The sequence below is a fragment of the Lissotriton helveticus genome, chromosome 2_2 (genome assembly GCF_964261635.1).
Source record: "Lissotriton helveticus chromosome 2_2, aLisHel1.1, whole genome shotgun sequence".
Lineage (NCBI taxonomy): Eukaryota > Metazoa > Chordata > Amphibia > Caudata > Salamandridae > Lissotriton > Lissotriton helveticus.
The window spans coordinates 188,597,068-188,618,904 of record NC_136060.1 but is presented as its reverse complement, the minus strand read 5'-3'; the positions used below and the strand labels follow the sequence as shown (position 1 = coordinate 188,618,904).

General features: G+C 52.0%; 1 protein-coding gene across 2 annotated transcripts in view; it reads left to right on the top strand.

Annotated features, from left to right (window-relative positions):
• Nucleotides 1-21,837, top strand: part of WDR19 (WD repeat domain 19) — a 740,406-nt gene that overhangs the window by 492,600 nt on the left and 225,969 nt on the right. For both annotated transcript variants that reach the window (XM_078678329.1, XM_078678328.1), the window contains one exon: nucleotides 9,032-9,128. In XM_078678329.1, the coding sequence (XP_078534455.1) occupies nucleotides 9,032-9,128 (97 nt within the window). The remainder of the gene's footprint in view (nucleotides 1-9,031; nucleotides 9,129-21,837) is intronic.

Genomic DNA, 21,837 nt, shown 5'->3' with positions numbered 1-21,837 from the left:
TCACATGGCACAGGTGTGCATGCACACATGTGCATGCACACCTGGATTCGGTATTTTACCACCCAATTGGATTGGGTGGTAAAATACCGAATCTGAAAGGCCTGCGGCACTCAAAGATGTGCTACCTACATATGCTTTTACAGACTCTGTATTTTTACCGAGTCTGTATTTACCGATTCGGTAATTTTACCGAATCTGTAAATACAGAATCGGTAAAATACCGATTCTGTAAAGCATGCTCCTACATCTCAAAATCCAATTACCGGTCGGTAACGGCCGAATTCGGCCGTTACCGACCGGTAATTGGCCACCTACATCTGGCCCTTTATGTTCTACCTTCCCCTGTTTGAGCTTGGCTCAGCAGCTGGAGGGCAGAATCGTGTCTGTGGTAGGCATTAGCACTAGCTTGCTGGTAAACCGTAAAAGGCTGGTACCGAGAATACAGGGGGCCTCCCTAGGGGAGCCCCCCAGGGCATGGGATCCTACACCCAACAATGGAATCGGTGTTTGGGTAGGATTCCAACATGTTTGATATCAAACATGACCGGTTTCGGTGCAGCCAATATATAGTTAGACATCTCGTATTTGACTGAATGACCACTATATGTATTAAATGGCTGACCGCACTTACAAAGCCTGGCAAATCGACTCTGGGGTTTGTAGAAGGGCCCTACTCATGCAGGGGCACCCAAACACTTGTAACCAAGCACCATGCCCTCAGGACTGAAGAGCCTGCCATAGCTGTAACTTATAGGTTGTGCAGTGACCTCGAATATAAGGAACTGTATATCTGTTGTACGTAGTGCTAGCACCAGCTTACACAGGCTGCAATGGCAGGCCTGTAGTCACAGTTTGAGTGGTCTCTCCTGGGTGGCATAATACATGCTGCCGCCGATGGGAGGCCCCTGGTGTACCAATCCCCTGGATGCCTTAGTAGCATGTAATAGGGACTTATATGGGTATACCAGTAGTCAATTGAGAAGGTAACAAAGTACTTACCATTGTAAAATGTAAGGAGGAAGCACAGTGACTGGGGTCCTGATTTGCAGGATCCCTGTCAGACTAGTCAGAAAACAGATAACACCAGCAAAAAATGGGGGTAACCATGAAAGCAGATCCTCCTTTTTCTACAAAGCAGATCTGCTCTAGTGCTCGCTTGCTTCACACCAGACCTCACAGAATTGGTAAATCGATCCATTCTCATCTGCTGTGAGACTCTGACAGATTTGCCTCAAGAGTGGTGTCCCCAGGCCCACCATGGTAGTTACCAGGAGTAATGTACCCAGTTCAAGAATGGGTAGCTCACTGCAATCAGCTGCCACTTGCGGCAGCTCTACTGCGCCCCACCTCTGTGCCTCAAAAACAAGCTCCAACCCTCGTCGGACTGGCTCAGGTTCCGCTTTCCAATGCAGAAGCTCTGCTGCAGCCTCATCGACAAGCAGATTGCTCCTTCTGCCCCGTTGACCTCCAGGGACGCTGATCCATGCCAGCAGCCGCTCAACCATGTGCAGCCCGCAGTTTAGCACCAGTCCAACTCTTCAACTTCTCATCTTGGGAAGCACTCGATCACTTTGGCCTGCTTCGATGCCCAGGGATACTCTCCACTCAGTGCGCCCACGCCTGATAACAGGGCAGGCCAGCTCCAGATTTGGACCCCTGGATGACACTATCACTCGGCGCCCACCATCTTGCTGCATACACGTCCCGGCATGCCTGTCTGCTCGAAAGTGCAGTTTCTGCTCAGCCCATTTCATTCTGCCATAGGATTCCTCATCATTACGCCACCTGTGCTGACTGGTGACACCACTGTATTGGCCAAGAGTAACCCAGGATGCTGCAGGATGTGCCAGGGGCTCACAGAGTCTCTGTTTAAGGTGTGTTGTTAACCATATAGCTTGGCCGCCCCCTTTCCGATATTTCTCTTAATATACATTTCAAACCTCTACATATTTTATTGCAAAACAGAGTTTTTTGGTAGATAATACTTAAAAAGAAATTGAAGAAAGATGACTATATCTTTGGTGTGTTGCAACTCCAAAAGCTTTAAACTAGCACGACCTTATCAGTGATGCATCCAATCTTGACAACAAGTACTCCGATTTGGGTATTTGTGTATCGCAAATCTGCCCAAGGTCAAAGATTGTGATCCGTGATTGTTTATAGAGTGGGTGAAAGTGACAGTAAAAGGAACGGGCTTTCTAAGGTGTCAACATGTAGTGTTCTTTGAAGAGACACATTTACAGTTCTTTCTTGAATTAGGCAAGAGCTGGGGAAGTTTTCATCATTAAGGAGCTGCAGTTGCATATTCTGGGTGCCTCGGTGGTGAAAGCCTGTTACCTGGATGTTTCTTCCTTACAGTTCTTTGTCTCCCATGAGGGTGGCAGGCTGGCTTGCAGGTGTGCTGGGGTCCACCAGAGAAGGTTAGCTGGTCAGCCAAGCCTTACAGAGGGAATGTTTATGGTAGCCTGATAGTTGCAAAAGTACAAGGACTTGATCAGCAGTTTTGAAATTGCTTATAAAGAGGAACGGTATCACTCATTTTCATAAGGAAGAGCTTGGCTTAGTGCCATCTTGGTCAACGTATGTGTTCCTTGAGGGAGCATTTGGTGTCAAAGGTGAATCATAGTTACTTAATGTTGGTAGATAGTTGGGGGTTGAAGCCTTCCAGGTTATGCCATTGAACCAGATGTGGGCTCATTGTTTGTTTTTGGTGAATAAAAGGATGTCAGTCTTGGAGGTGTTGAGTTGCTAAATGTTAAGTAGTATCCAATTGTTTCTCTGGTAGCCTCAGTATAAGAAACAAGACAAATATGGCACATGAAACATAAGACTACTTAGACACATTGGGCCCATAGAAAACCACAGTACTATTCCGCTTGGAGCACAACATGTTGGTGGTGGTCAGGCTGATGGTCATTCTCTTGGCATCAGCATTATTGATCACTCATCTTCCATTCCCTCTATTATCCTCCAACCATCTTCCATTCCCTCTATTATTCTCCAACCCACAAGGAATGGAGAATTGATTTTGGGATAGTTAGTGGCTGTAAACCACATGCGAGCATACCAAAAGTAACTGAGATTAGATTTGTTCCCCAAAACGTACATTACCCACATCAAGTAGTGTGACGTCCTTGACCTTCAATCTCTAATTTTTCACCTTTTGATTGTGTGCTCTGTACAATATATAGATGATCCTAGGGTAATGACTACAATGCATAATGTGCCAAAAACAATCTAATGAACATGGTGGGATATTTTTCATTTTGAATGAAATGTTGTGGGTCTGAAGGGAACACTAGTCATAAAGATCTTCAATGATTTTCTTTTTATCAGAAATGTAAAACCACTTGCTCAGTGGAGATCATGGATGTCATGTGCTTTTGGGGGTGGATGGCATAAGTCTCCTAATTCAGAATTGTTCCAGCAGTAATTTGATGAAAGGACAGCCTGAGGTTATCACCTATCTTAAGAACTCACATCCACCAAGCGGGTTTAACACCTTAACAAGTACAGTATGAGATCACTTTTCCCAGCCCTTTACTAGATCCATACGCTATTATGCATTAAGTGTGAGGAGATTAACTTGATGACATTCTCTAGGTCTTTGCTGACATCAGTGCCCCTTGGTTCTCCATCCAAGGTGCGGCTATTTTACAAGGTTCCATGTTAGATGCTGTTAATGAAGCAAAAACATGGTTAAGAAATGCACATTTTTTTAGATCATGTCTGATAACATCTGAGTAGTAATGTTAATGCCATTTTGTCACTAAACCTACCTTTTGCATAGTGGTATGAACCACGAATGATTTTCGCTATCATTAATGAAATCCACTTCAATATGGCCTCTGGTGTCAGCTGGCAGCCTACCCTTACATGAAAATAAAACTGAAATTTATATCTCAGGGTATTCTCTATCTTCATGACTCCCTTCCTCATGTCTGGGTAACGTAGGTGAACTCCCAACTTCTTCTAATCTGTCAAGAATCCCAGAGTTGTTTTTGATCTTCAAATCTTATTCAGTACTTAACAGTTATCTGATAGGCTGCTATTATCTCTTCCCCACTCCAAGCATGTCTCTTTAACACCCCACCAAATATAGAACCTCACTTATAGGATCATCATGTTTCAGAGGTACAACAAGGGTACACCAACTAAGTAAACCAAGACCTGTGAAGGAGAATTTTCATCTTAGACAATACACTGAAGCTTAGCTTTAAAAATATAACATTTTAGATTACCTCTCCAGCATGCTGAAGTTGAAGACCAAACTCCCTGTTAACCTTAATGTTCTTAAATGTTGATTTTTTCCACCTTTCTCTGTTCACTCCTCCCTCACCAGCATGGAAAGGGTAAAGACCAACTTCCCTACTACATTGTCATTCTAATTGATTTTATTCATTCACTCATTGTCATACTGACGTAATTTTCTCCTTCATTTTCTTAACTTCCTTGACATTGTTCCTCTTTTTTCATTGCCCTTTACTGCTGTCCTGCTTGGTACAAGTACTGCAGTGTGGACAACAAAATGCAGTACAGTGCATTGCAAAGGATTTCACCTTACACATCAGTGGTTGTAATGGAAACTCTCCCATAGGTGGTTTCAAGTGTTATTGCAGTGTTTACTACCACCCAGAGAAAGTATCCCCTGCCACTAAGTGGCCAACATATAGAGAATTAAGGCACAAAACCTGAGATATGGTGACTGTCAAACCTTTATGAGCAACTTCCACATTTGTTTTTTAAGCAGTATAGCTAATCAAATATAATTGATGCATGGCTTTCAGTAGATCTGGATCAACATTTTACCCTGCATATTAACACATTTTTGAGTTGTAGTTCTTTTGCTGATAGCAATAAGGGTAGTGGTAACTCTGTATATCATAAATTCCAACTAGGGCACTCTGAGACAATTGAGAAATTGACTGGCTTTCAAGGGAACAGACTCGAACATCTCCTAGATATGCCATTGAAGGCAATTAATATTGATTTTAGTGCTGTCCTGGTGGGAGGGAAGTCTCAACAGCAATGTTTTTTTTTATTGTTTAAAAAAAAAACAGCTCAAGAAGAGGCCATACATCCCTAAGAACCCCCCAACCCACACTAACCCCACACCCAAAATGAAATACAGCAACGTGAGACATGCTAAAAAACACAGCAGAAAGCATACAGTCAAGTACAAAAGCATCTCAGAAGGAGGATGCGAACACCCAAATCCCTCCCTCCCTTCACCCACTCCAACCCCCCAAACAGGTTGAGAAACCACCCGCAGCCACCCCGGGAACCACAACTTGGGAAGGGACAGTCAATAGCCAAAGTGGGAATAATCCCGCGGAGGCATGGCATCCCTCAGCGTACACCCCTGCCGGCGAAGGCAGGGTAGCCAAGCCAGATGTGGAAGCTGACTTCAGGATACATCATATACCTAAAAAAAGGAGCCTAGGCATGCAGCATGAGGCAAATATTCAGGAGGCCAGGGGGCGCAATGAGGCCATGTTAGACAGGTAAAAAGGCAATCATGGGGGCAGACATAAACAACCAAAGGCAATGGAGAAGATCGTGTCAGTCATTGTCGCTCAGATTGGCAGCGCCTGAGTCCTGGCAGTTAGCTGGGTTGGAGCGATGGGTGCGATCAAGTTTCTTGGCGAAGACAAGGGCGTCCTTAGGATCCGGGAAGACCAGAGTCTTAGAGCCCTGCCTGACTCGTAATTTGTCCGGATAAGCAAGAGAGTATAGGATCTCATGTTTTTAGAGAGTACGCTTCACAGGCAGGAACTTGCGGCGGGCAGCCTGTACCGCCAAGGTGTAGTCGGGTTAGAATGAAAATGAGTTGCCTTGATGATGGATTTCACCTTTTTCCCTGGCCCCCCCCGGAGAATTGCATCACAATCCCGGAAATTTTGGATTTTGGCGATGATTGGGCAGGCTGGCAATCTGGGGCCGAACGAGGTCCGAGGGAGCGGTGCGCTCTTTCCACAAAGAAGACCGGGGAGAGTACGTCACCAAACAGTTCTCGCACCAGTTGCTCCACGAAGTCTTCCATTCGCGAAATGTTGGTGGACTCAGGCACCCCTGTGATACGGAGGTTGCTCCATGGGGAGCGAGCCTCCAAATCCTCGTTCTTGGTGCCTATTAGGTCCAGGAATTTTGTCCATTTGGAGGAGTTTTTGACGGTCTTGAGTGGCGGCATCCTCAACGTCAGAGACCCTCGACTCGACATGCAGCAAGCGATTGTCGTGTGAATCCACTCGAGATTTGATCACATCCTGGTGAGAGGACAGCTGTTCCAACTGGGTAGCAATGCCAGAGGCCGAAGATTTGACCTCCAACATGATGGAGTTGAGGTCAACTTCCCGAGAGGAGGCCATCTCTGCGGGGGTAGTTGGGTCACCTCCGTCGGCGACTGCGCCTTCCTGGTGTGTCTGACTGCGCTGGTCAAATGTGAGCCTGGATTGCTTGGGGTCAGCCTTACCCATGTCAGCCACCCGAAATGAAGAGCGCACAGTGGGCCCGACTGGAGGCAAAGGAAAAATGTCCAAACTAGCAGCGGCCCAGGTGGAGGAATTGAGGAGTCGGGGGCAGAGTTGGAGGGTTGCCAGGATCCCAGGGGCAGTGTTAGTAATCGAGTCCGCCCGACTCAAGGGGCGCCAGCCAGGGCCTCCGGGTCAGTAAGGCAGGTGAGCCAGGGAGGTGTGCCACCACGTGGGCAGAGCGGGTCCGAAGATTATATTTCCAGCAGAATCCTTCACCCCCACCCGGGGCAATCGTGAAGGGGAGTGCGACCGAGGGAGACGGGGCAGCAGGGATGCAAGGAGGGTGCATGGTCCACTCCCACGGGGCCAGAACCACTGGGCTTATGGGAGAAGCAGAAGAAGTAATGCGAGCCATTAAAAGCGAGGCCCCGTGGTGGGCGCGTGCGCTCTCAACCCTGCCGCGGCAGTCCCCGCAGCACATGCACTTACACCTATTACCGATAGCAAGCCTCAGCAATTGTAGGCAGACAGGTTGGGGCCTGGCAGGAAGAGCAGGAAGACACCGGGCAAGGCAACCGTAGCACGCAGGCAGCAGTGTAGAGCGGCAAGTGGGAATGCCCAGGGCAGGACGACCGCCGACTCGGCGGCCTCAGGAGGACACCTCCAGGAGCAGGGTAGCCACAGCAGGAGGGGAGCAGCTCGCAGCGGGGAATCGCGGGGAGTCGCGGGGAGCGTGCCACCCGCGTCTCCAGGCCCGATAGTGGAAGGCCTGTGCAGCAGGAGCCAGTGTCAGGATGGAGGCGCCCGCGTGTGAGCAGGCCGGGCGATGCGACTCGCACGCTCCAACCCTGCCACAAAGCGCCCCCACTACAGCAGCACTTACCGGCCCCTACAGCGGCGTCGCAGATGCAGAGTGCTGGGCAGGGGGGCAGCCCCCAGAAGGCCGCTGGCAAGCAGCACAGGCAGAACCAGGCAGGGCGCACAGGTTGTATGGCCCGGTACCAGAACACATGCGGTGTCGGGGCCCAGCACAACAAGGTCGTAGGGTCTCGGGAGATGACCAAACTGCTCCAAAGGGTCAGGTAGGAAATGATGGCAGGGTTCCAGGTCACAATGAGTGTTGAGTCTGCAGGATCTTTAGTGGATTGTAGACTTGGCTGGCAGAGGCCACTCAAGGTGCGGCCATCTTGCAGCCGGCTAAGCCACGTCCCCCGTCTCAACAGGAATGTTTGTCCTTGATGGATGATTCTTTAAATGCACCACATGTGGATGCCTTGGGTACCATTAATGTACATTCCATCCTCCATCAGATATCCCTAACATATGGTATAACCATAGATGAACAACTATTTCTGACACTATGGCAGAGCTTTCTTATATAGCAGATAGTGGCTAAAGCCTGAGTGAATAATATCCAGCAATTAATGTTGAGCTTTGTGGAGCAGGTGAGGGCATAGCTGTAGTAAGAGTCTCGAAAGTGACCATGATAGCCTTTCTTTGGCACTGATTCCACCCAGTGCTCTTTATGGACAGTTGACTGACTGTCATCTCCATTGAGATAATGTTTAGTCATTTAAAGTAGTCATAAGTAGATGTTGCCACATTAGTCCTGGTGGATAGGTACATGAATCTGGTACGCAGAGCATGTATTACATAGATATGGTAACTTGAGACTATCTTGCCACGCTTCTCTTGAGAGGTAGAGGATCTCAAGTGTGTCTGACGATTCCAGAACCCGCAAAACTGCATAGGTCTATTTAGTGTGACACAAAGAGGAGATTAACAGGTATATGTAAGACCAGTGCCTTTCAAGGGTTGCTCACCAGTTAAATATATTTTGATCTTATACAACACATTGCTTCATTTTTTCACTAGGCTCTAGGACTCCACTGTTATTTCCTTTCTCAGTTTATGTACAATGATCCAAGGAATCTTGGAGTAGCTTTTATTTCTATACTCCGAGTACAACTATAGCAGTAAAACCAGAGTGTCATGAAAATCTTGTATTCCGTTAGTTGTAGCAAGGCTTGATTATAGTTGTTCTACACAGGACTGTACTGGAATAAAATATGGAAGAGCTTTCACTCAAGTCCCCTGAAAATAACTATCCCCTCTGCTTAAAAGGAAAATGTATTGCATGCTCGATTCCTAACATCACGTTGATTACTAAGTAGTAGGACTCTTTTATTTTAATTGGCAAATTACTCTGTTTAGTGATAGACTTGTAGAGCACAACCCTTCAAACTGAAGGATTGCGACTGGGAAAATGCTTTATTTCGCTTTGCTTCTATGCTTTTATCTGACAAACCTAAGAGTGCCTAGAAGCGTTCTATAAAAATAGATTTTCCCATTCCATGCCTATCATGTAGCGTATCCATTATTAAACATTTCACATGTCGATTTCTTTTGACTAGACTTTCTAAAGCTGTATCATAATGAAGTTGAAAGCATTTGCTGTTCATTTTGTTTGACTTCAAATACCCGATTTAACTTTCTTATTTGTGATTTTACTTGTACAAGAATAAATGTGAGTTCATTTCATTATTGTTTCCTTCAAGGACGCCAAGTACCTCTTTCGTTTATATATGGCATTAAAGCAATATAGAGAAGCTGCTCGCACAGCCATCATTATTGCCAGGGAGGATCAATCGGCAGGTACGTCATCATTCCTTTCTTTCATTGACATAACCAAACATAGAATCCTATTTTAGAAATAATGATGTATTCTCAATCAATCAGTCAATCAGGGATTTGTGAAGCGTACTGCTCAACGTGAGAGTCTCAAGGCGATGGGGGGTGGGGCGTGCAGCGCCGAGTCTGCCGAAGAGCCAGGTCTTGAGGTTCTTCCTGAAGGTGTGCAGAGTGGGGAGCGACTGATGTTGATTGGGAGCTCGTTCCAGCTCTTTGCCACGATGTAGGAGAAGGCTCTTCCACCTGTTCTGGCTCTGCGGATGCGCGGGGTTTCGGTCAGGGTGAGGTCGGCGGACCAGAGGTCTCTCTTGGGTATGTGGAAGGAAACTCTTTTGTTGCGGTATTGGGGTCCGGTGTTGTGGAGGGATTTGTAGGCATGAGTGAGTTGCGTGAAGGTTACTCTCTTCTCGACGGGGAGCTAGTGGAGGTCTTGCAGGTGCTGGGTGATGTGTTCATGTCCTGGTATGCCGTGGACGAGTCTGGCCGCTGTGTTCTGAATGGTCTGGAGTTTGTGGAGCAGGGAATTGTTGATTCCGGCATAGAGGGCGTTTCCGTAGTCCAGTCTGCTTGTCATGAGTGCATGGGTGACAGTCTTTCCGGATTCGGGGGGATCCATTTGACGGTCTAGTATAGAATGCGGAGGGTGTTGAAGCAAGTGGAGATGACTGTGTCGATCTGTCGGGTCATTGTGAGGGAGGAGTGGAGTATGATTTTGAGGTTTTAGACGTGGTCCGTTGGAGTGGGGGGGTTGCTGAGGGCGGTGGGCCGCCATGTGTTGTCCCGAGCTGTCTTCTCGAGTTGAGCTTCTGACAGCTGCTGCTCATCCAGGATGCGACCTCTTTCATTCCTTCCTGGAAGCTCAGTCTGGTGGTGTGATGATCCTTTGTGAGGGAGAGGATGAGCTGGGTGTCATCGGCGTAGGATACTATGCTGAGTCCATGATGTCTGACGATGGCGGCGAGGGGGGCTATGTAGGTGTTGAAGAGCATGGGGCTGGGCGATGATCCTTGGGGTACTCCGCAATTGATCTCTGTGGGTTTGGAGAGGAAGGGCGGGAGTCAGATTTTTGGGGTTCAGCCAGTGAGGAAGGAGCAGATCCAGTTGAGTGCGGTTCCATGTATGCTGGCGTCGTGGAGTCTGGCAGTGAGAGTGTGGTGGGAGATGTGTCAAAGGCTGCAGAGAGGTCTAGTAGGATGAGGGCAGTGTGTGGCCCTGGTCGGGGAGAGTGCTGATGTCGTCTGTGGCAGCGAGGAGGGAGGTCTCGGTGCTGTGGTTGCTTTGGAATCCGGATTGGCAAAGGTTGAGATGGAGTTGTCTTGTTAGCTGGATGTTGATGATCTTCTCTGTGACTTTTAGTGTCAAAAGTGTTTTTATTGAAATTCGTAACAGGCATATAATAAGACAGTTCTGTGAGAGAAGTAAACTCAGAGCGTACAGTGCGGGCGGGACAGACAAACATGTCTTCCCTTGTGTATCAGATGAAGCAAGGAAGGTACGCCCAATTAGCGATGCAATGTCACGCATGGAAGAGCAAAAGATTGACATAAGGAAGAAAACACGAACCAAAACCCCCCCCCCCCTCCCCCACAAAATCCCCCCTCCCTCCGCCCCGACCAGTGTGCCCACGAAGGTCAGTGACACCTGCATTGAGTCGCGGGAGCAAGACGAGGCCATAATTAGTAGAGTCACCGGGAGTCACCGGTGGTGTTAGTGAGACGCAAAACCCTAAGATACCTGGGGCAGGTGATTTCATTGAACTCCTTGGATAAGAGGGTCAGCAAGGGGAGCCATGTCTTGCGAAAGGCGTCTGTGGAGCTGGTGAGAGTGGCATGGATACGCTCCATCCCAAGGGTGAACCACAGTTTGTGGAGCCATCCCGTGTGCGTAGGTTTAGTGGTAGTGCCCCATAGTGACAAGATGTGCTGTGTGGCTGCCTGCATAGCGATGCCCATCTGCCGGCCGCGTAGTGATTTGAGGGGAAACATTAAAGCATTGGGCAGACCCAACACGGTGTATGCTGGGAATCTCGGGACTTCAGTCTCGAAAGTGGAGTCTATGTCATCTAGGACCTGTTTCCAAAAATCTCCCAGCTCGGGGCACCCCCAGAGGATGTGAGTCAAGGTACCCTGTTCCCCGCACCCTCTCCAGCAAAGGTCGCTGCGCCCCGGGTTTCCCTGGTGTAATCGGACCGGGGTAAGGTGCCAATATATGGCGAGTTTGACTGCAGTTTCCCTTGCTTTGGTGTTTCGTGTAGTGTGTGAGGCTCTATGGTAGATGTATCCCCATTCTTTGGATGACAAGGTCCTCCCAAGTTCAGCCTCCCAGCGCCTTTGACCAGGTGATTTAGCCTGAGAGAGTGAAGGGGCAAGCATTTTATAGAGTTCGGAGACGAGGCGCTTATCTGTTGACTTAGTAATCAGCCACCTCTCGAAGTCCGTCATGGGGCGGCCCGCCAGGGCAATGACGTTCGGGTCTGTGAGCCAGTGTCGGAGCTGGAGGTATTGGAAGAAGTGGGGGTGTTCTATCCCGTATCCTTGTTTAATGTCGTCGAAGGAAAGGAATCCGTTCATGTCAAAAAGATGTCCCGCAGCTCGGCACGCCGAGCCCCGCCATTGAGAAAATGCACCTGGGCCCTCACCTGGGGGGAAGTCAGGGTTGTCCAGAAGGGGAGTGAAAGGGGAAGGGAAAGTAGTCAGTTTGCATTTGAGCGCTACCCGGTTCCACACCTGTAAGGTCGTGCAAGTGATCGGGGACCGTGACATATAACTGGGCCTGTGGCGTTTGGCCAGGAATGGAATCCGCCACAGCGGCGTCTGAGCCATAGCTCTATCTTGGAAAAGCCATCTCTTTTCCGATTCAGGCCTGTACCACTCCACCAGGTACCGGAGTTGGGATGCCTGGAAGTACCGCGCCAAGTCCGGGATTCCGAGACCGCCCTCATCCATGCTCTTGTATGCAAGCAATTTGTGAAGTCGGGCTCTCCTCCCCTCCCAAATAAAGCCAGACAGTAAGTCTTGTAAGGTTTTCAACGTGCCCGCAGGAGGCACAATGGGAATCGTTTGAAATAAATATAAAATCCGCGGCAGGACTGACATTTTTATAGCCGCCACTCTCCCCAGCAGAGAAAGAGGTTGTTTGGACCATCTCGCCAGGTCTGAGCGGATCCGGGTGACAAGAGTTGCGTAATTAGTGGAGACCGTGAGGTCAGTTGAGGGAGTCAGGGTGATACCTAGGTATGGTACCCGGTCGACCACCTGTAGGCCGCTGAGGTGACCCAATGTCGGGGCCTGCGGGCGCGCATATTTGCCTAGAGGTAAGATGAGGGATTTTGCGATATTAATGCGGAAGCCTGAAACAGCCCCAAACGAGTCAAGTTCCTCCATGAAGGCAGGCACCGAAGTAGCAGGGCTGTGTATAGTGGCTATGACATCGTCCGCGTATAAACTGATAGGATGGGGTTCGCGCCCGAAGTCGATGCCCTCCACCCTCGGGTTGTCGCGGACTCTCTGTGCTAGAGGCTCGATATACATCGCGAATAGGAGGGGGGAGAGGGGGCACCCCTGCCTGGTACCCCGTTGGATCTCGAACGGGGGCGAGCGCAGGCTCCCCAGGCGAACCGTGGCCTGTGGATGATGATAGCAGCCCGCTATGCGCGAGCAAAAACGGTCACTGAGACCGAACCGGCGGAGTACAAGTTGCAAATAATCCCAGTTCACGCGATCGAACGCTTTCTCCGCGTCGATGGCTAGAAGCGCAGAGTCCGAAGCTCGAGAATGCGTTTTGTCAATAAGGTGGAGCACCCGTTTGGTATTGTCTGCACACTGGCGGCCTGGAACAAAGCCAGATTGGTCCGGTTCCAAAAGACCAGGAAGGCACGGACCAAGGCGGGCAGCGAGGATGCCTGTAAAAAGCTTCAGGTCCAGGTTCAGTAACGAGATTGGGCGGAACGCAGAGCAGTGCGTGGGTTCCTTCCCGGGTTTAGGAAGCACTACCACTTCAGCGGCTAGCATGTCCGGAGGTATGGAAGCCGCCCCTTCGAAAGAGTTGAAGAGGCGAGCGAGCACCGGGGCCAGACGCCGATTGAAGAGCTTATAGAAGCCCGCCGAGAAGCCGTCCGGGCCCGGGGATTTAAGGGGGCGCAGTCGAGAGATGGCAGCTAAGACTTCTTCCTGGCTTATGGGGGCATCAAGAGCTTCCGCGGTAGACTCAGGGATCTTTGTGATAGCCACAGTATTGAGGTACGCTTCAATATCCCCGGACGGGACATCCTCCCCCCCGTACAGGGAAGCGTAGTAGGAACGAAACGCCTCAGCCACTTGGGCATCGTCTGTGAGCACTTCACCATTGGTGCCAACCAAAGAGGTGAGTTTGGCCCGTTGGGTCTTAGCCCGTAGAGCACTGGCCAGTAGTCGCCCAGTTTTGTTCCCTCCAACATAATAAGTATGCCGTAGGCGAAGAGCCGCAAACTCCGCCCTGTCCGTGTCCAGACTGGCGAGTTGGGCCCGAGCAGCTTTTAGCTGTTTCCACACACGAGGGGCACATGTGCGGCTATGCACCCGTTCCAGCTCCGCCACCCGCGCTGTAAGTTCCTCCCTCTTGCTTTTGCGGTCTTTAGCTTCCGCAGCCGAAATAGCTATGAGCTCGCCCCGCACGACCGATTTCAGAGCCCCCCAAAGAGCTGTCGCTGAGATGCCCGGTGTGTCGTTGGTAGATAGGTAAGTGTCTATGCATTCCCCAATACGTTTGGTGACATCAGGGCGCTGTAGCAAGGGTTCGCGGAGGCGCCATGGGCCTCGAGGGCGTCGAGGTGCTCGGAGAGCGAGGGAGAGTTCCACCGCGTCATGGTCACTGAGGGCTGCGGGTGTGATGGCAATGTCCTCAATGGTCGTAAGGAGATCTGAAGAACCCAGGAAGTGATCGAGCCTGGCGTAGGTGTGGTGCACATGCGAGTAGAACGTGAATTGTGAGGCCGTCGGATGACGTGTCCTCCAGAGGTCTACCAAGCCCCTTTCGGATAGCCAAACATGCCCGGCAGGTGACAGGGCCCCAACGTCCCCATAGCGGTGGCCAGATCGATCGGCATGTGTATCCATAACAATGTTAAAGTCCCCACCCAGGAGTAGGGGTGTGTGTGGTGTCTGGAGGGCTTCGGAAATGGCGCCTTTTAAGAAGGCCTCTTGACCTGTGTTTGGAGCGTAAAGGGTGCCGACCGTGAGCGTTGTGTCACCCACGGTGAGAGTGTATGCAAGGAGGCGGCCTTTGATTTACCCCACCTTATTACCCACCCTCCCCCTAAATGAGCTAGAGATTAGGATCGCAACCCCAGCATTCTTTGTTGGGAGGGAGGAAAAGAATTGTTGCGGGAAGGCTCGCGAGCGCATTCTGTGCCAGTCCTTTTGGAGGAGACGCGTCTCTTGTAGCAGGCAAATAGTGGCTCCAGAGTTTTCCAAGTAAGAGAGAACAGCTCTCCTCTTGATCGGGTTGTTGAGCCCCTTCACATTGAGCGTTATAATCTTAAGGGAGTTGTCTGTCATCGCGCAGTGGGTGTGTGATGCAGCGCTGAGGGGGCCATAGGCACGTCAAGGGAGCACGTGGCAGTCCTCGGTGAGTAGTGTATGGTATGATCCTTGTTTGTGTCCAGGTATAAGCCGTTTGTGTGGGTGAAGACTCCAAGTCGGCACATGCACCCTGGTGAGGGGCCTCTTCGCGCGAAAGCTGAAGTAGCGAGGCACACTGGTCCCCACCCCGGATCCCTCCCTAACCCAACATCCCTCCCAGAAACAGCCGGCAGCCACCAAAGTATGCAACTCAGCACAGGCAAATAAGGACAGTAGTAGGCCGCGGCATAATAACAAAACCCCAAACTCAGTTCCCCCCCACCCAAACCTAACAAAAGGAAAACTTGTAGTCCCAATCCCGTCAAGGCACACAGGATCGTGGTTAAGAACAATGAAGGGGTCATTTCCGATGGCAGCGTCACCGGGCCCCCCGCCCGAACCGCCAGTCGTCAGGGCTGAGCAGGTGCGATACACAATCTCCAAAGCAAGAGGTAGTATCACTCTGGGGAGGAGGTCTCTCTGATCACCTCCGCCACCGCAGTCTCACGCTCCCGGGAGATGGCAGAGGCATCGGGCCTGAAGCGCTGAGGAGGGGATCGTCTGCGGCTTACAGTCTGCCAGCCCCCTCTGGAGGAGCCCTGCGAGCTCTTGAAAACCGGTTCATCATCTACTTGGTCAAGACCCAGGAGACCACAAGCGTCTTTAAGAGATCGGAGCTGTTGTAGCCGTCCGTTCCATTTGAATATGATTCGAAAGGGGTGCCCCCAAGAATATGAGATTTCTTTTCCCCGCAGGAAGTCCGTGACCGGCTTGAAGTCCTTCCTTTTCTGTAGAGTCGTGGCGGAAAGATCTTGGTAAAGGGCAATGGGATGGCCTCGAAACTGGACGGGCTGAGCTCTCCGGGCTTCCCGGAGGATCCTCTCTTTAAGCGGGAAGTCTGGAAGGAAGGCCAAGATGTCCGGCGGGGGGGCTGGGGCTCTGCGTGGCAGTCCTACGCGATGCGCCCTGTCAATGCGGATGTGGAAATCTTCTGCCTCCCCCAGAATGCTCCTGAAGAGGGCTTGCAGATACGCAGTGACATCAGCCCCCTCTTCTTTCTGAGGGACCCCCCGGACCCGTATGTTGTTCCGTCTGGAACGGTTTTCAAGGTCCTCCGTATGGGCCTGGAGGTCAAGGTGCTGGTCCGTGAGTCGCAGGACTTCTTGCTGGAGCAGTTCGATCTCGGAGCTCCTGGCTTGATCAGCCTCCTCGACCGCGACCACCCGTTCGCCGAGGCCCTCCACATCCCGCCGGAGCTCCCTCACCTCCCCCGCCACCTCCTGTTGCAGGGATTTGAAATCGTCCCGTAGCGAGTTGAAGAGCGTCTCCAGAAAGGCTTTGGTGATGGGCAGTTGGTCATCTTTGACTGCCGATGACGCCTTCCCGGCCTCAGGGGACGGCGGGTCTTTGCCAGGCTTGGGTTGCGATTTAGACAACAGTTCAGGGAGAGTTTGCGATCCTTTTTTGCCTCTTTGTCCTGCCATGGCGCGGGAGAGGGTATGGCCCCGACAGGCAGTTGAAGATTGGAGCGCTTGTGCTGAGAGGGGCCGGAGAGGAGGCAGACGGGGAGCGGGGGGTAAGGCAGTGTCCAGACCTCCGTGCACGGGCAGGGACCGGCGGCCTCAGACGACCGTAGGCCCAGGGGGGGGGGAGGCAAGGTGAAAGCCTCCGCCCGACCGGCGAGAGACCGCAATGAGTGGAGTGCGGCCCACCCCCCCAGAGAGGCGCTCCAAAGGTACCAGTCAGGGTTCTGTAGCGGGGGCCCACAGGGACGTCCGTACGCCGGGGACTCGGTCGTGCCCCCCGAGCTCCTCCACTCCCTTTCCCACTCTCCTCACCTGTGGTGGGTCGGCGTGCTCAGGGACTCCGGTCGCCAGGCCAGGACAGCCGTGTCACCGGAAAACCAGGGGGGCAGTGTCCAGAGCCCCCTCGGATGCGGGGCCAGTCGGGGCTCCGGTCGGCCTTCAACGGAACTCCAGGCAGGTGGGGGAGTGAGCCAGGCCCAAAGCCGGGGCCTCGATGTGCACAGCCGCCGGGCCGCCCGCTGGGTCGCTGGGGCGGCAGCCTCCGCTTCGGGCGACGTGCGTGACAGCCTGAGATGCAGCCGAGGAGGTCCGCTGCAGAAGGGGCGGGCCGGCTCTCCTCCGGAACTGCTGCCGGCCCGGTGCACAGGCCCACCCGCGGTATGCGAGTAGGCCAGAAGCCGGGGTCTTGCGTAGTCCGCCGCCGGGTCAGGATCAGGGCGGCCCGGGCAGAGGTGCTGGCGTAGCGGCAAGCCCCCAGGGCCCGAGCGGCGGCAGCGGGACCCAGCGAAGCCTCGCTGGATGACCAGGAGTGTCCCACCACACAGGGGGGCAGCGAGTCGCCGGCGGGCGCCAACGGGACCCCCTCCGGTCCAGCGGTGCAGCCGCCGCACTATGGCGCCAAGTCCGGGCTCCGGCGATTCCACCGCAGCAGGCGCGATGGGCGTCCGCCTCTCGGTCGGCTGAGCACCGGCAAGTAATTCCTCCGACCTCCGGGTGCTAAGAGCGGAGAATTGCGGCTATGCTAGGCGATATGGCGGGATCGGGCAGGGAGCACCGGAGACCTGCGTCCGATCACGCCGCCATCTTGGACACGCCCCCTCTGTGACTTTTGACGCAAAGGGGAGGAGAGAGATTGGTCGGTAGTTTTTTAGGTCTGGTGGGTCTGCAGAGGGCTTCTTGAGGAGGGGCTTGACTTCTGCGAGTTTCCAATTGTCGAGGAATGTGCCGGATTCAAAGGTGGCGTTGATGTTGCATCGTAGCTCGGGTGCTATGGCAGCAGCGGCTCCGTGGAAAATGTGCGGTGGGCAAGGGTCCGTGGGGGCTCCAGTGTGAATTCTCGCCATGGTCGTGGTGGTGGATTCGATGGTGACCGGGGTCCGGGTGGAGATGGTAGGCTGGCTGGCGTTTCTGTAGGAAGGAGTGGTTTCGGTGTCTGGTATCTGTTAGTTGAAGTTGTCGTAGAGGGACTTGATTTTCAGATGGAAATAGGAGCCTAGTTTGCTGCAGAGGTCCTGGGAGGGTGTAACGTCCAAGGCTACGCTGGGGGTTTTGGTAAATTCCTGAATGATGCTAAAGAGTTCCTTCGAGTTGCTGGACTTGGTGAGGATTTTGTTCTGGATAAAAGTCCCTTTGGTGGATCCGATGCGTTGGTGGTATTCTGTCATGGCGTTCTTGTAGGTGGTCTGTCCTTCCAAGGTTTTGCTGTTTTTCTATAATTTCTCGAGACGTCTGCATGTGTGTCTGGATTCTCTGAGGTCTATGGTGAACCAGGTGGATTTCATGGGGAGCCTTCTGTCGGGGTCGCTGAGAGGGGCGAGCTTGTCTGCACAGTTTGTTAGCTGCAGAGTTGACAATGGTTGAGGTTGGAGGGTGGTGTTGAGTTGCTCCTTGGTGACTTTGCTCCAGTTTCTTTGCGGAGGGCATGGTGTAGGTTTGTGAGCTGTGGCTTTGTCGAAAGAGAAGTGTATGCAGTGGTGGTCTGTCCAGGGGGGGTTGCATGGTGTGGCTGAAGGTGGATGCTGTTACCTCCTGCGAAAATGGGGTAGTGGGTGTGTCCTGCCTTGTAGGTAGGGGTAGTTATGAGCTGTTTCAGTCCAGTGTTGGGGAGGGCAGTGGAATTGGGGTCGCTGAGGTTGTCGAGGTGGAAATTAAGGTCTCTGAGCAGCTTGGGAAAGGTGCTTGCATGCGCGCTGTGCTGGCTATCATTTAAGCGTGTTGCGCTTATTATCAGTATTTTAAATGCTCGTTTTGACCTTGTGTAATTTTTTCTTGTGAGCCTTGCTTTTAATTGTATTATTCTCTTGCCCACATACTTGCATTTTAAAAAGTGCCCCCACCGCGTTTAGCGCGGAGCTTACCGTCTTTTTGCAGCTTCCTCGTGGCGCTTGGTCGCCATCTTGGGGTGGTCTCTGCCTCCTTCCGCCATTTGCCTGAGCGCTCTAGCGCTTCCTGTAGCCCAGGTGAGCTGCTACTTAAGGCGAGCTCTCCCGCTGCTCATTCTTGGGAAAGGTGCTTGCATGCGCGCTGTGCTGGCTATCATTTAAGCGTGTTGCGCTTATTATCAGTATTTTAAATGCTCGTTTTGACCATTGTGTAATTTTTCTTGTGAGCCTTGCTTTTAATTGTATTATTCTCTTGCCCACATACTTGCATTTTAAAAAGTGCCCCCACCGCGTTTAGCGCGGAGCTTACCGTCTTTTTGCAGCTTCCTCGTGGCGCTTGGTCGCCATCTTGGGGTGGTCTCTGCCTCCTTCCGCCATTTGCCTGAGCGCTCTAGCGCTTCCTGTAGCCCAGGTGAGCTGCTACTTAAGGCGAGCTCTCCCGCTGCTCATTCTTGGGAAAGGTGCTTGCATGCGCGCTGTGCTGGCTATCATTTAAGCGTGTTGCGCTTATTATCAGTATTTTAAATGCTTGTTTTGACCATTGTGTAATTTTTTCTTGTGAGCCTTGCTTTTAATTGTATTATTCTCTTGCCCACATACTTGCATTTTAAAAAGTGCCCCCACCGCGTTTAGCGCGGAGCTTACCGTCTTTTTGCAGCTTCCTCGTGGCGCTTGGTCGCCATCTTGGGGTGGTCTCTGCCTCCTTCCGCCATTTGCCTGAGCGCTCTAGCGCTTCCTGTAGCCCGGGTGAGCTGCTACTTAATGCTCACTCTGCTCGCGCAGCGGTGACGCGCAGCGGTCGCGCCTGACTCGCGCCGGAGGCGAGCCAGAGTCTGCCCGTCTGCGCCCGTCCGCGCTAAGTACGCGCGGGTCGCCGGGGGATTTACTTTGTTAGATCGCTGTATGCCTTCATCCTCTGGTTTGATAGGATGATTGTTTATTCCAGTGCCTCGCTTCGAGCCATCAGGGATTCTCTCCCACGCTGCTCTGCCGCATCATACCATCCGCTATGTGGCCCGTGTCAGTGTGTCTGTAATATGTGGTCGCTTGACCGGCCTGTAGGTATTCGCGAGCTCGCTACCTCTCCCGCTCTACGAGCTCGTCCCGGTGTCTTTCCTGTGCCTGGTAGCCTGGGATCTGGTCTACGATTTTTTAATCTTAATACCAGATCTCTAGTAAAACACCACTTGTCCGTGGCAGATCTTATTCTGGATGAGACACCAGATCTGCTGGCTTTAACTGAAACCTGGCTTCAAGACACTGACGACGCTATAGTTAATCTTGCCTGTCCTCCGGGCTATCTATGTTTTAGATCTAATCGCCATTCTAGAGGTGGAGGTATCGCTTTATTTATTAAATCCGCTTTCACATGTACCTGGACGGTCTTGCAGATTGCTGGATGCGAGAGCGCGCTGTTTAAGGTTACCATCAGCCCCCAGTTCTCGCTGTCAGGGATGGTTGTTTACCGCCCCCCAGGCAGCGACGTAGCCTTTAGAGGTGCTTTTCCGGAGGCTGTGAGCCTATTGGCTAGTGGTTGCGCTAATTTTTCGATCTTAGGCGACCTCAACCTCCACTTCGATAGGTTGGAGTCTCTGGCCATCAGTGGTTTTCTGGCCGACTTAGAGGCCCTGCAGCTGATCCAGCTTGTCTCTCAGCCTACACACGTGGCCGGCCACATTCTTGACCCGTTTTTCACGACTCTCTCGGATGTCCAGATTGTGGCGGTTGATCCTGTGGTATGGTCTGATCACTACCTGGTGTCTGCTTGGCTTCCCCTCCCTGCCAACCCTATTATTCCACCTCCTTTGCGGATACCTCGGCGCCACTGGAACAAACTTAGGCTAGTGGAACTTCACTGCATTATGGGTGCTGAGCCTCTGGGTCCTTTGCTGAATGCTACCTCGGGCTATGATCGGTTCTGTAACTGGATTACCAGGGCGCTTGACGCCCTGGTACCTATCATCTCCAGTAAGTCCAGTCCCCGGCAGGCTAGCCCCTGGTATGACAGTGCGCTGCGTGCCATGAAGTCCTCTTGTAGACGGGCAGAAAGGGAGTGGCGCAAGACGTATGACGCCGATAGGAAATCCGCCTACCTGGCCTCAGTTAAGCTCTACCATCGAGCTATATGTAGGGCCCGGGCGGCGTTTTACGCAGCTGAATTCCGAAATAGCCTCAATCCCACCAAAACCATCTTTAAAACCATAAAAGACCTGATGGCAAAGAGAGTTCCTCCGCAGTTGGACAGTTCCATCTCCCACTGCGAAGTCCTAGCCACTTTCTTTCTGGACAAAGTTAAGAAAATCTACCAGGCGTTTCCGAGCACATTGCCACCTGTGATTCCCTGGAGCGGCTCCAGTAACTGTCCATCGCTGCACTCCCTTCCAACTCTTTCTAATGAGGAGTTCGCGAAATGGGCCTTGCGAGTCAAATCTGGCTCGCCTGCAGACCCGGTAAGATCGGCCCTTTTCAGGGATGCTGCCTTTCAGGGACGCACAATAGTGTGTTCTCTGATTAATCTCTCCCTGACTTCTGGCCTTGTCCCTGCCAAGTGGAAGCAAGCGGTGGTTTCCCCGATCCTGAAAAAACCATCTCTGGATCCGTCGAAACCAGAAAACTACCGCCCTATATCTTTGCTCCCTTGGCCGGCCAAGGTCATGGAGGCCCATGTAAATCTGGCCCTCACAGAGCATATGACCCAAGTTAATGTCCTGGATCCGTGCAGAATGGGTTTCGTGCTGGTCACAGCACTGAGACGGCCCTTCTGGCAATGGTTGAGCACTTGCGGATTGTATTGGATGCAGGTCAAACGGCAGCGCTTATTTTATTAGACCTGAGTGCTGCCTTTGACACTGTTTCCCATCGCATCCTTCTACACCGCCTGCAGGACATTGGCCTCTGTGGTTCAGCTCTGCAGTGGTTCCGCTCCTTCCTTAGTGATCGCTCCTTCTGCGTTGCCACCCCTCCCTTTCAGTCCAAGTACCATCCGTTGGACCTGGGGGTGCCTCAGGGCTCCTCGCTGAGTCCCACGCTTTTTAATCTGTACGTGCAGCCGCTGGCTGAGGTCGCCAGGCAATGGGGCCTAACCATGGTTTCCTATGCCGACGACACTCAGCTGGCGGTTACGATCAGCGGGGATGCCAAGAAGGATGCCCTCAGGTTCCGCAGTGGA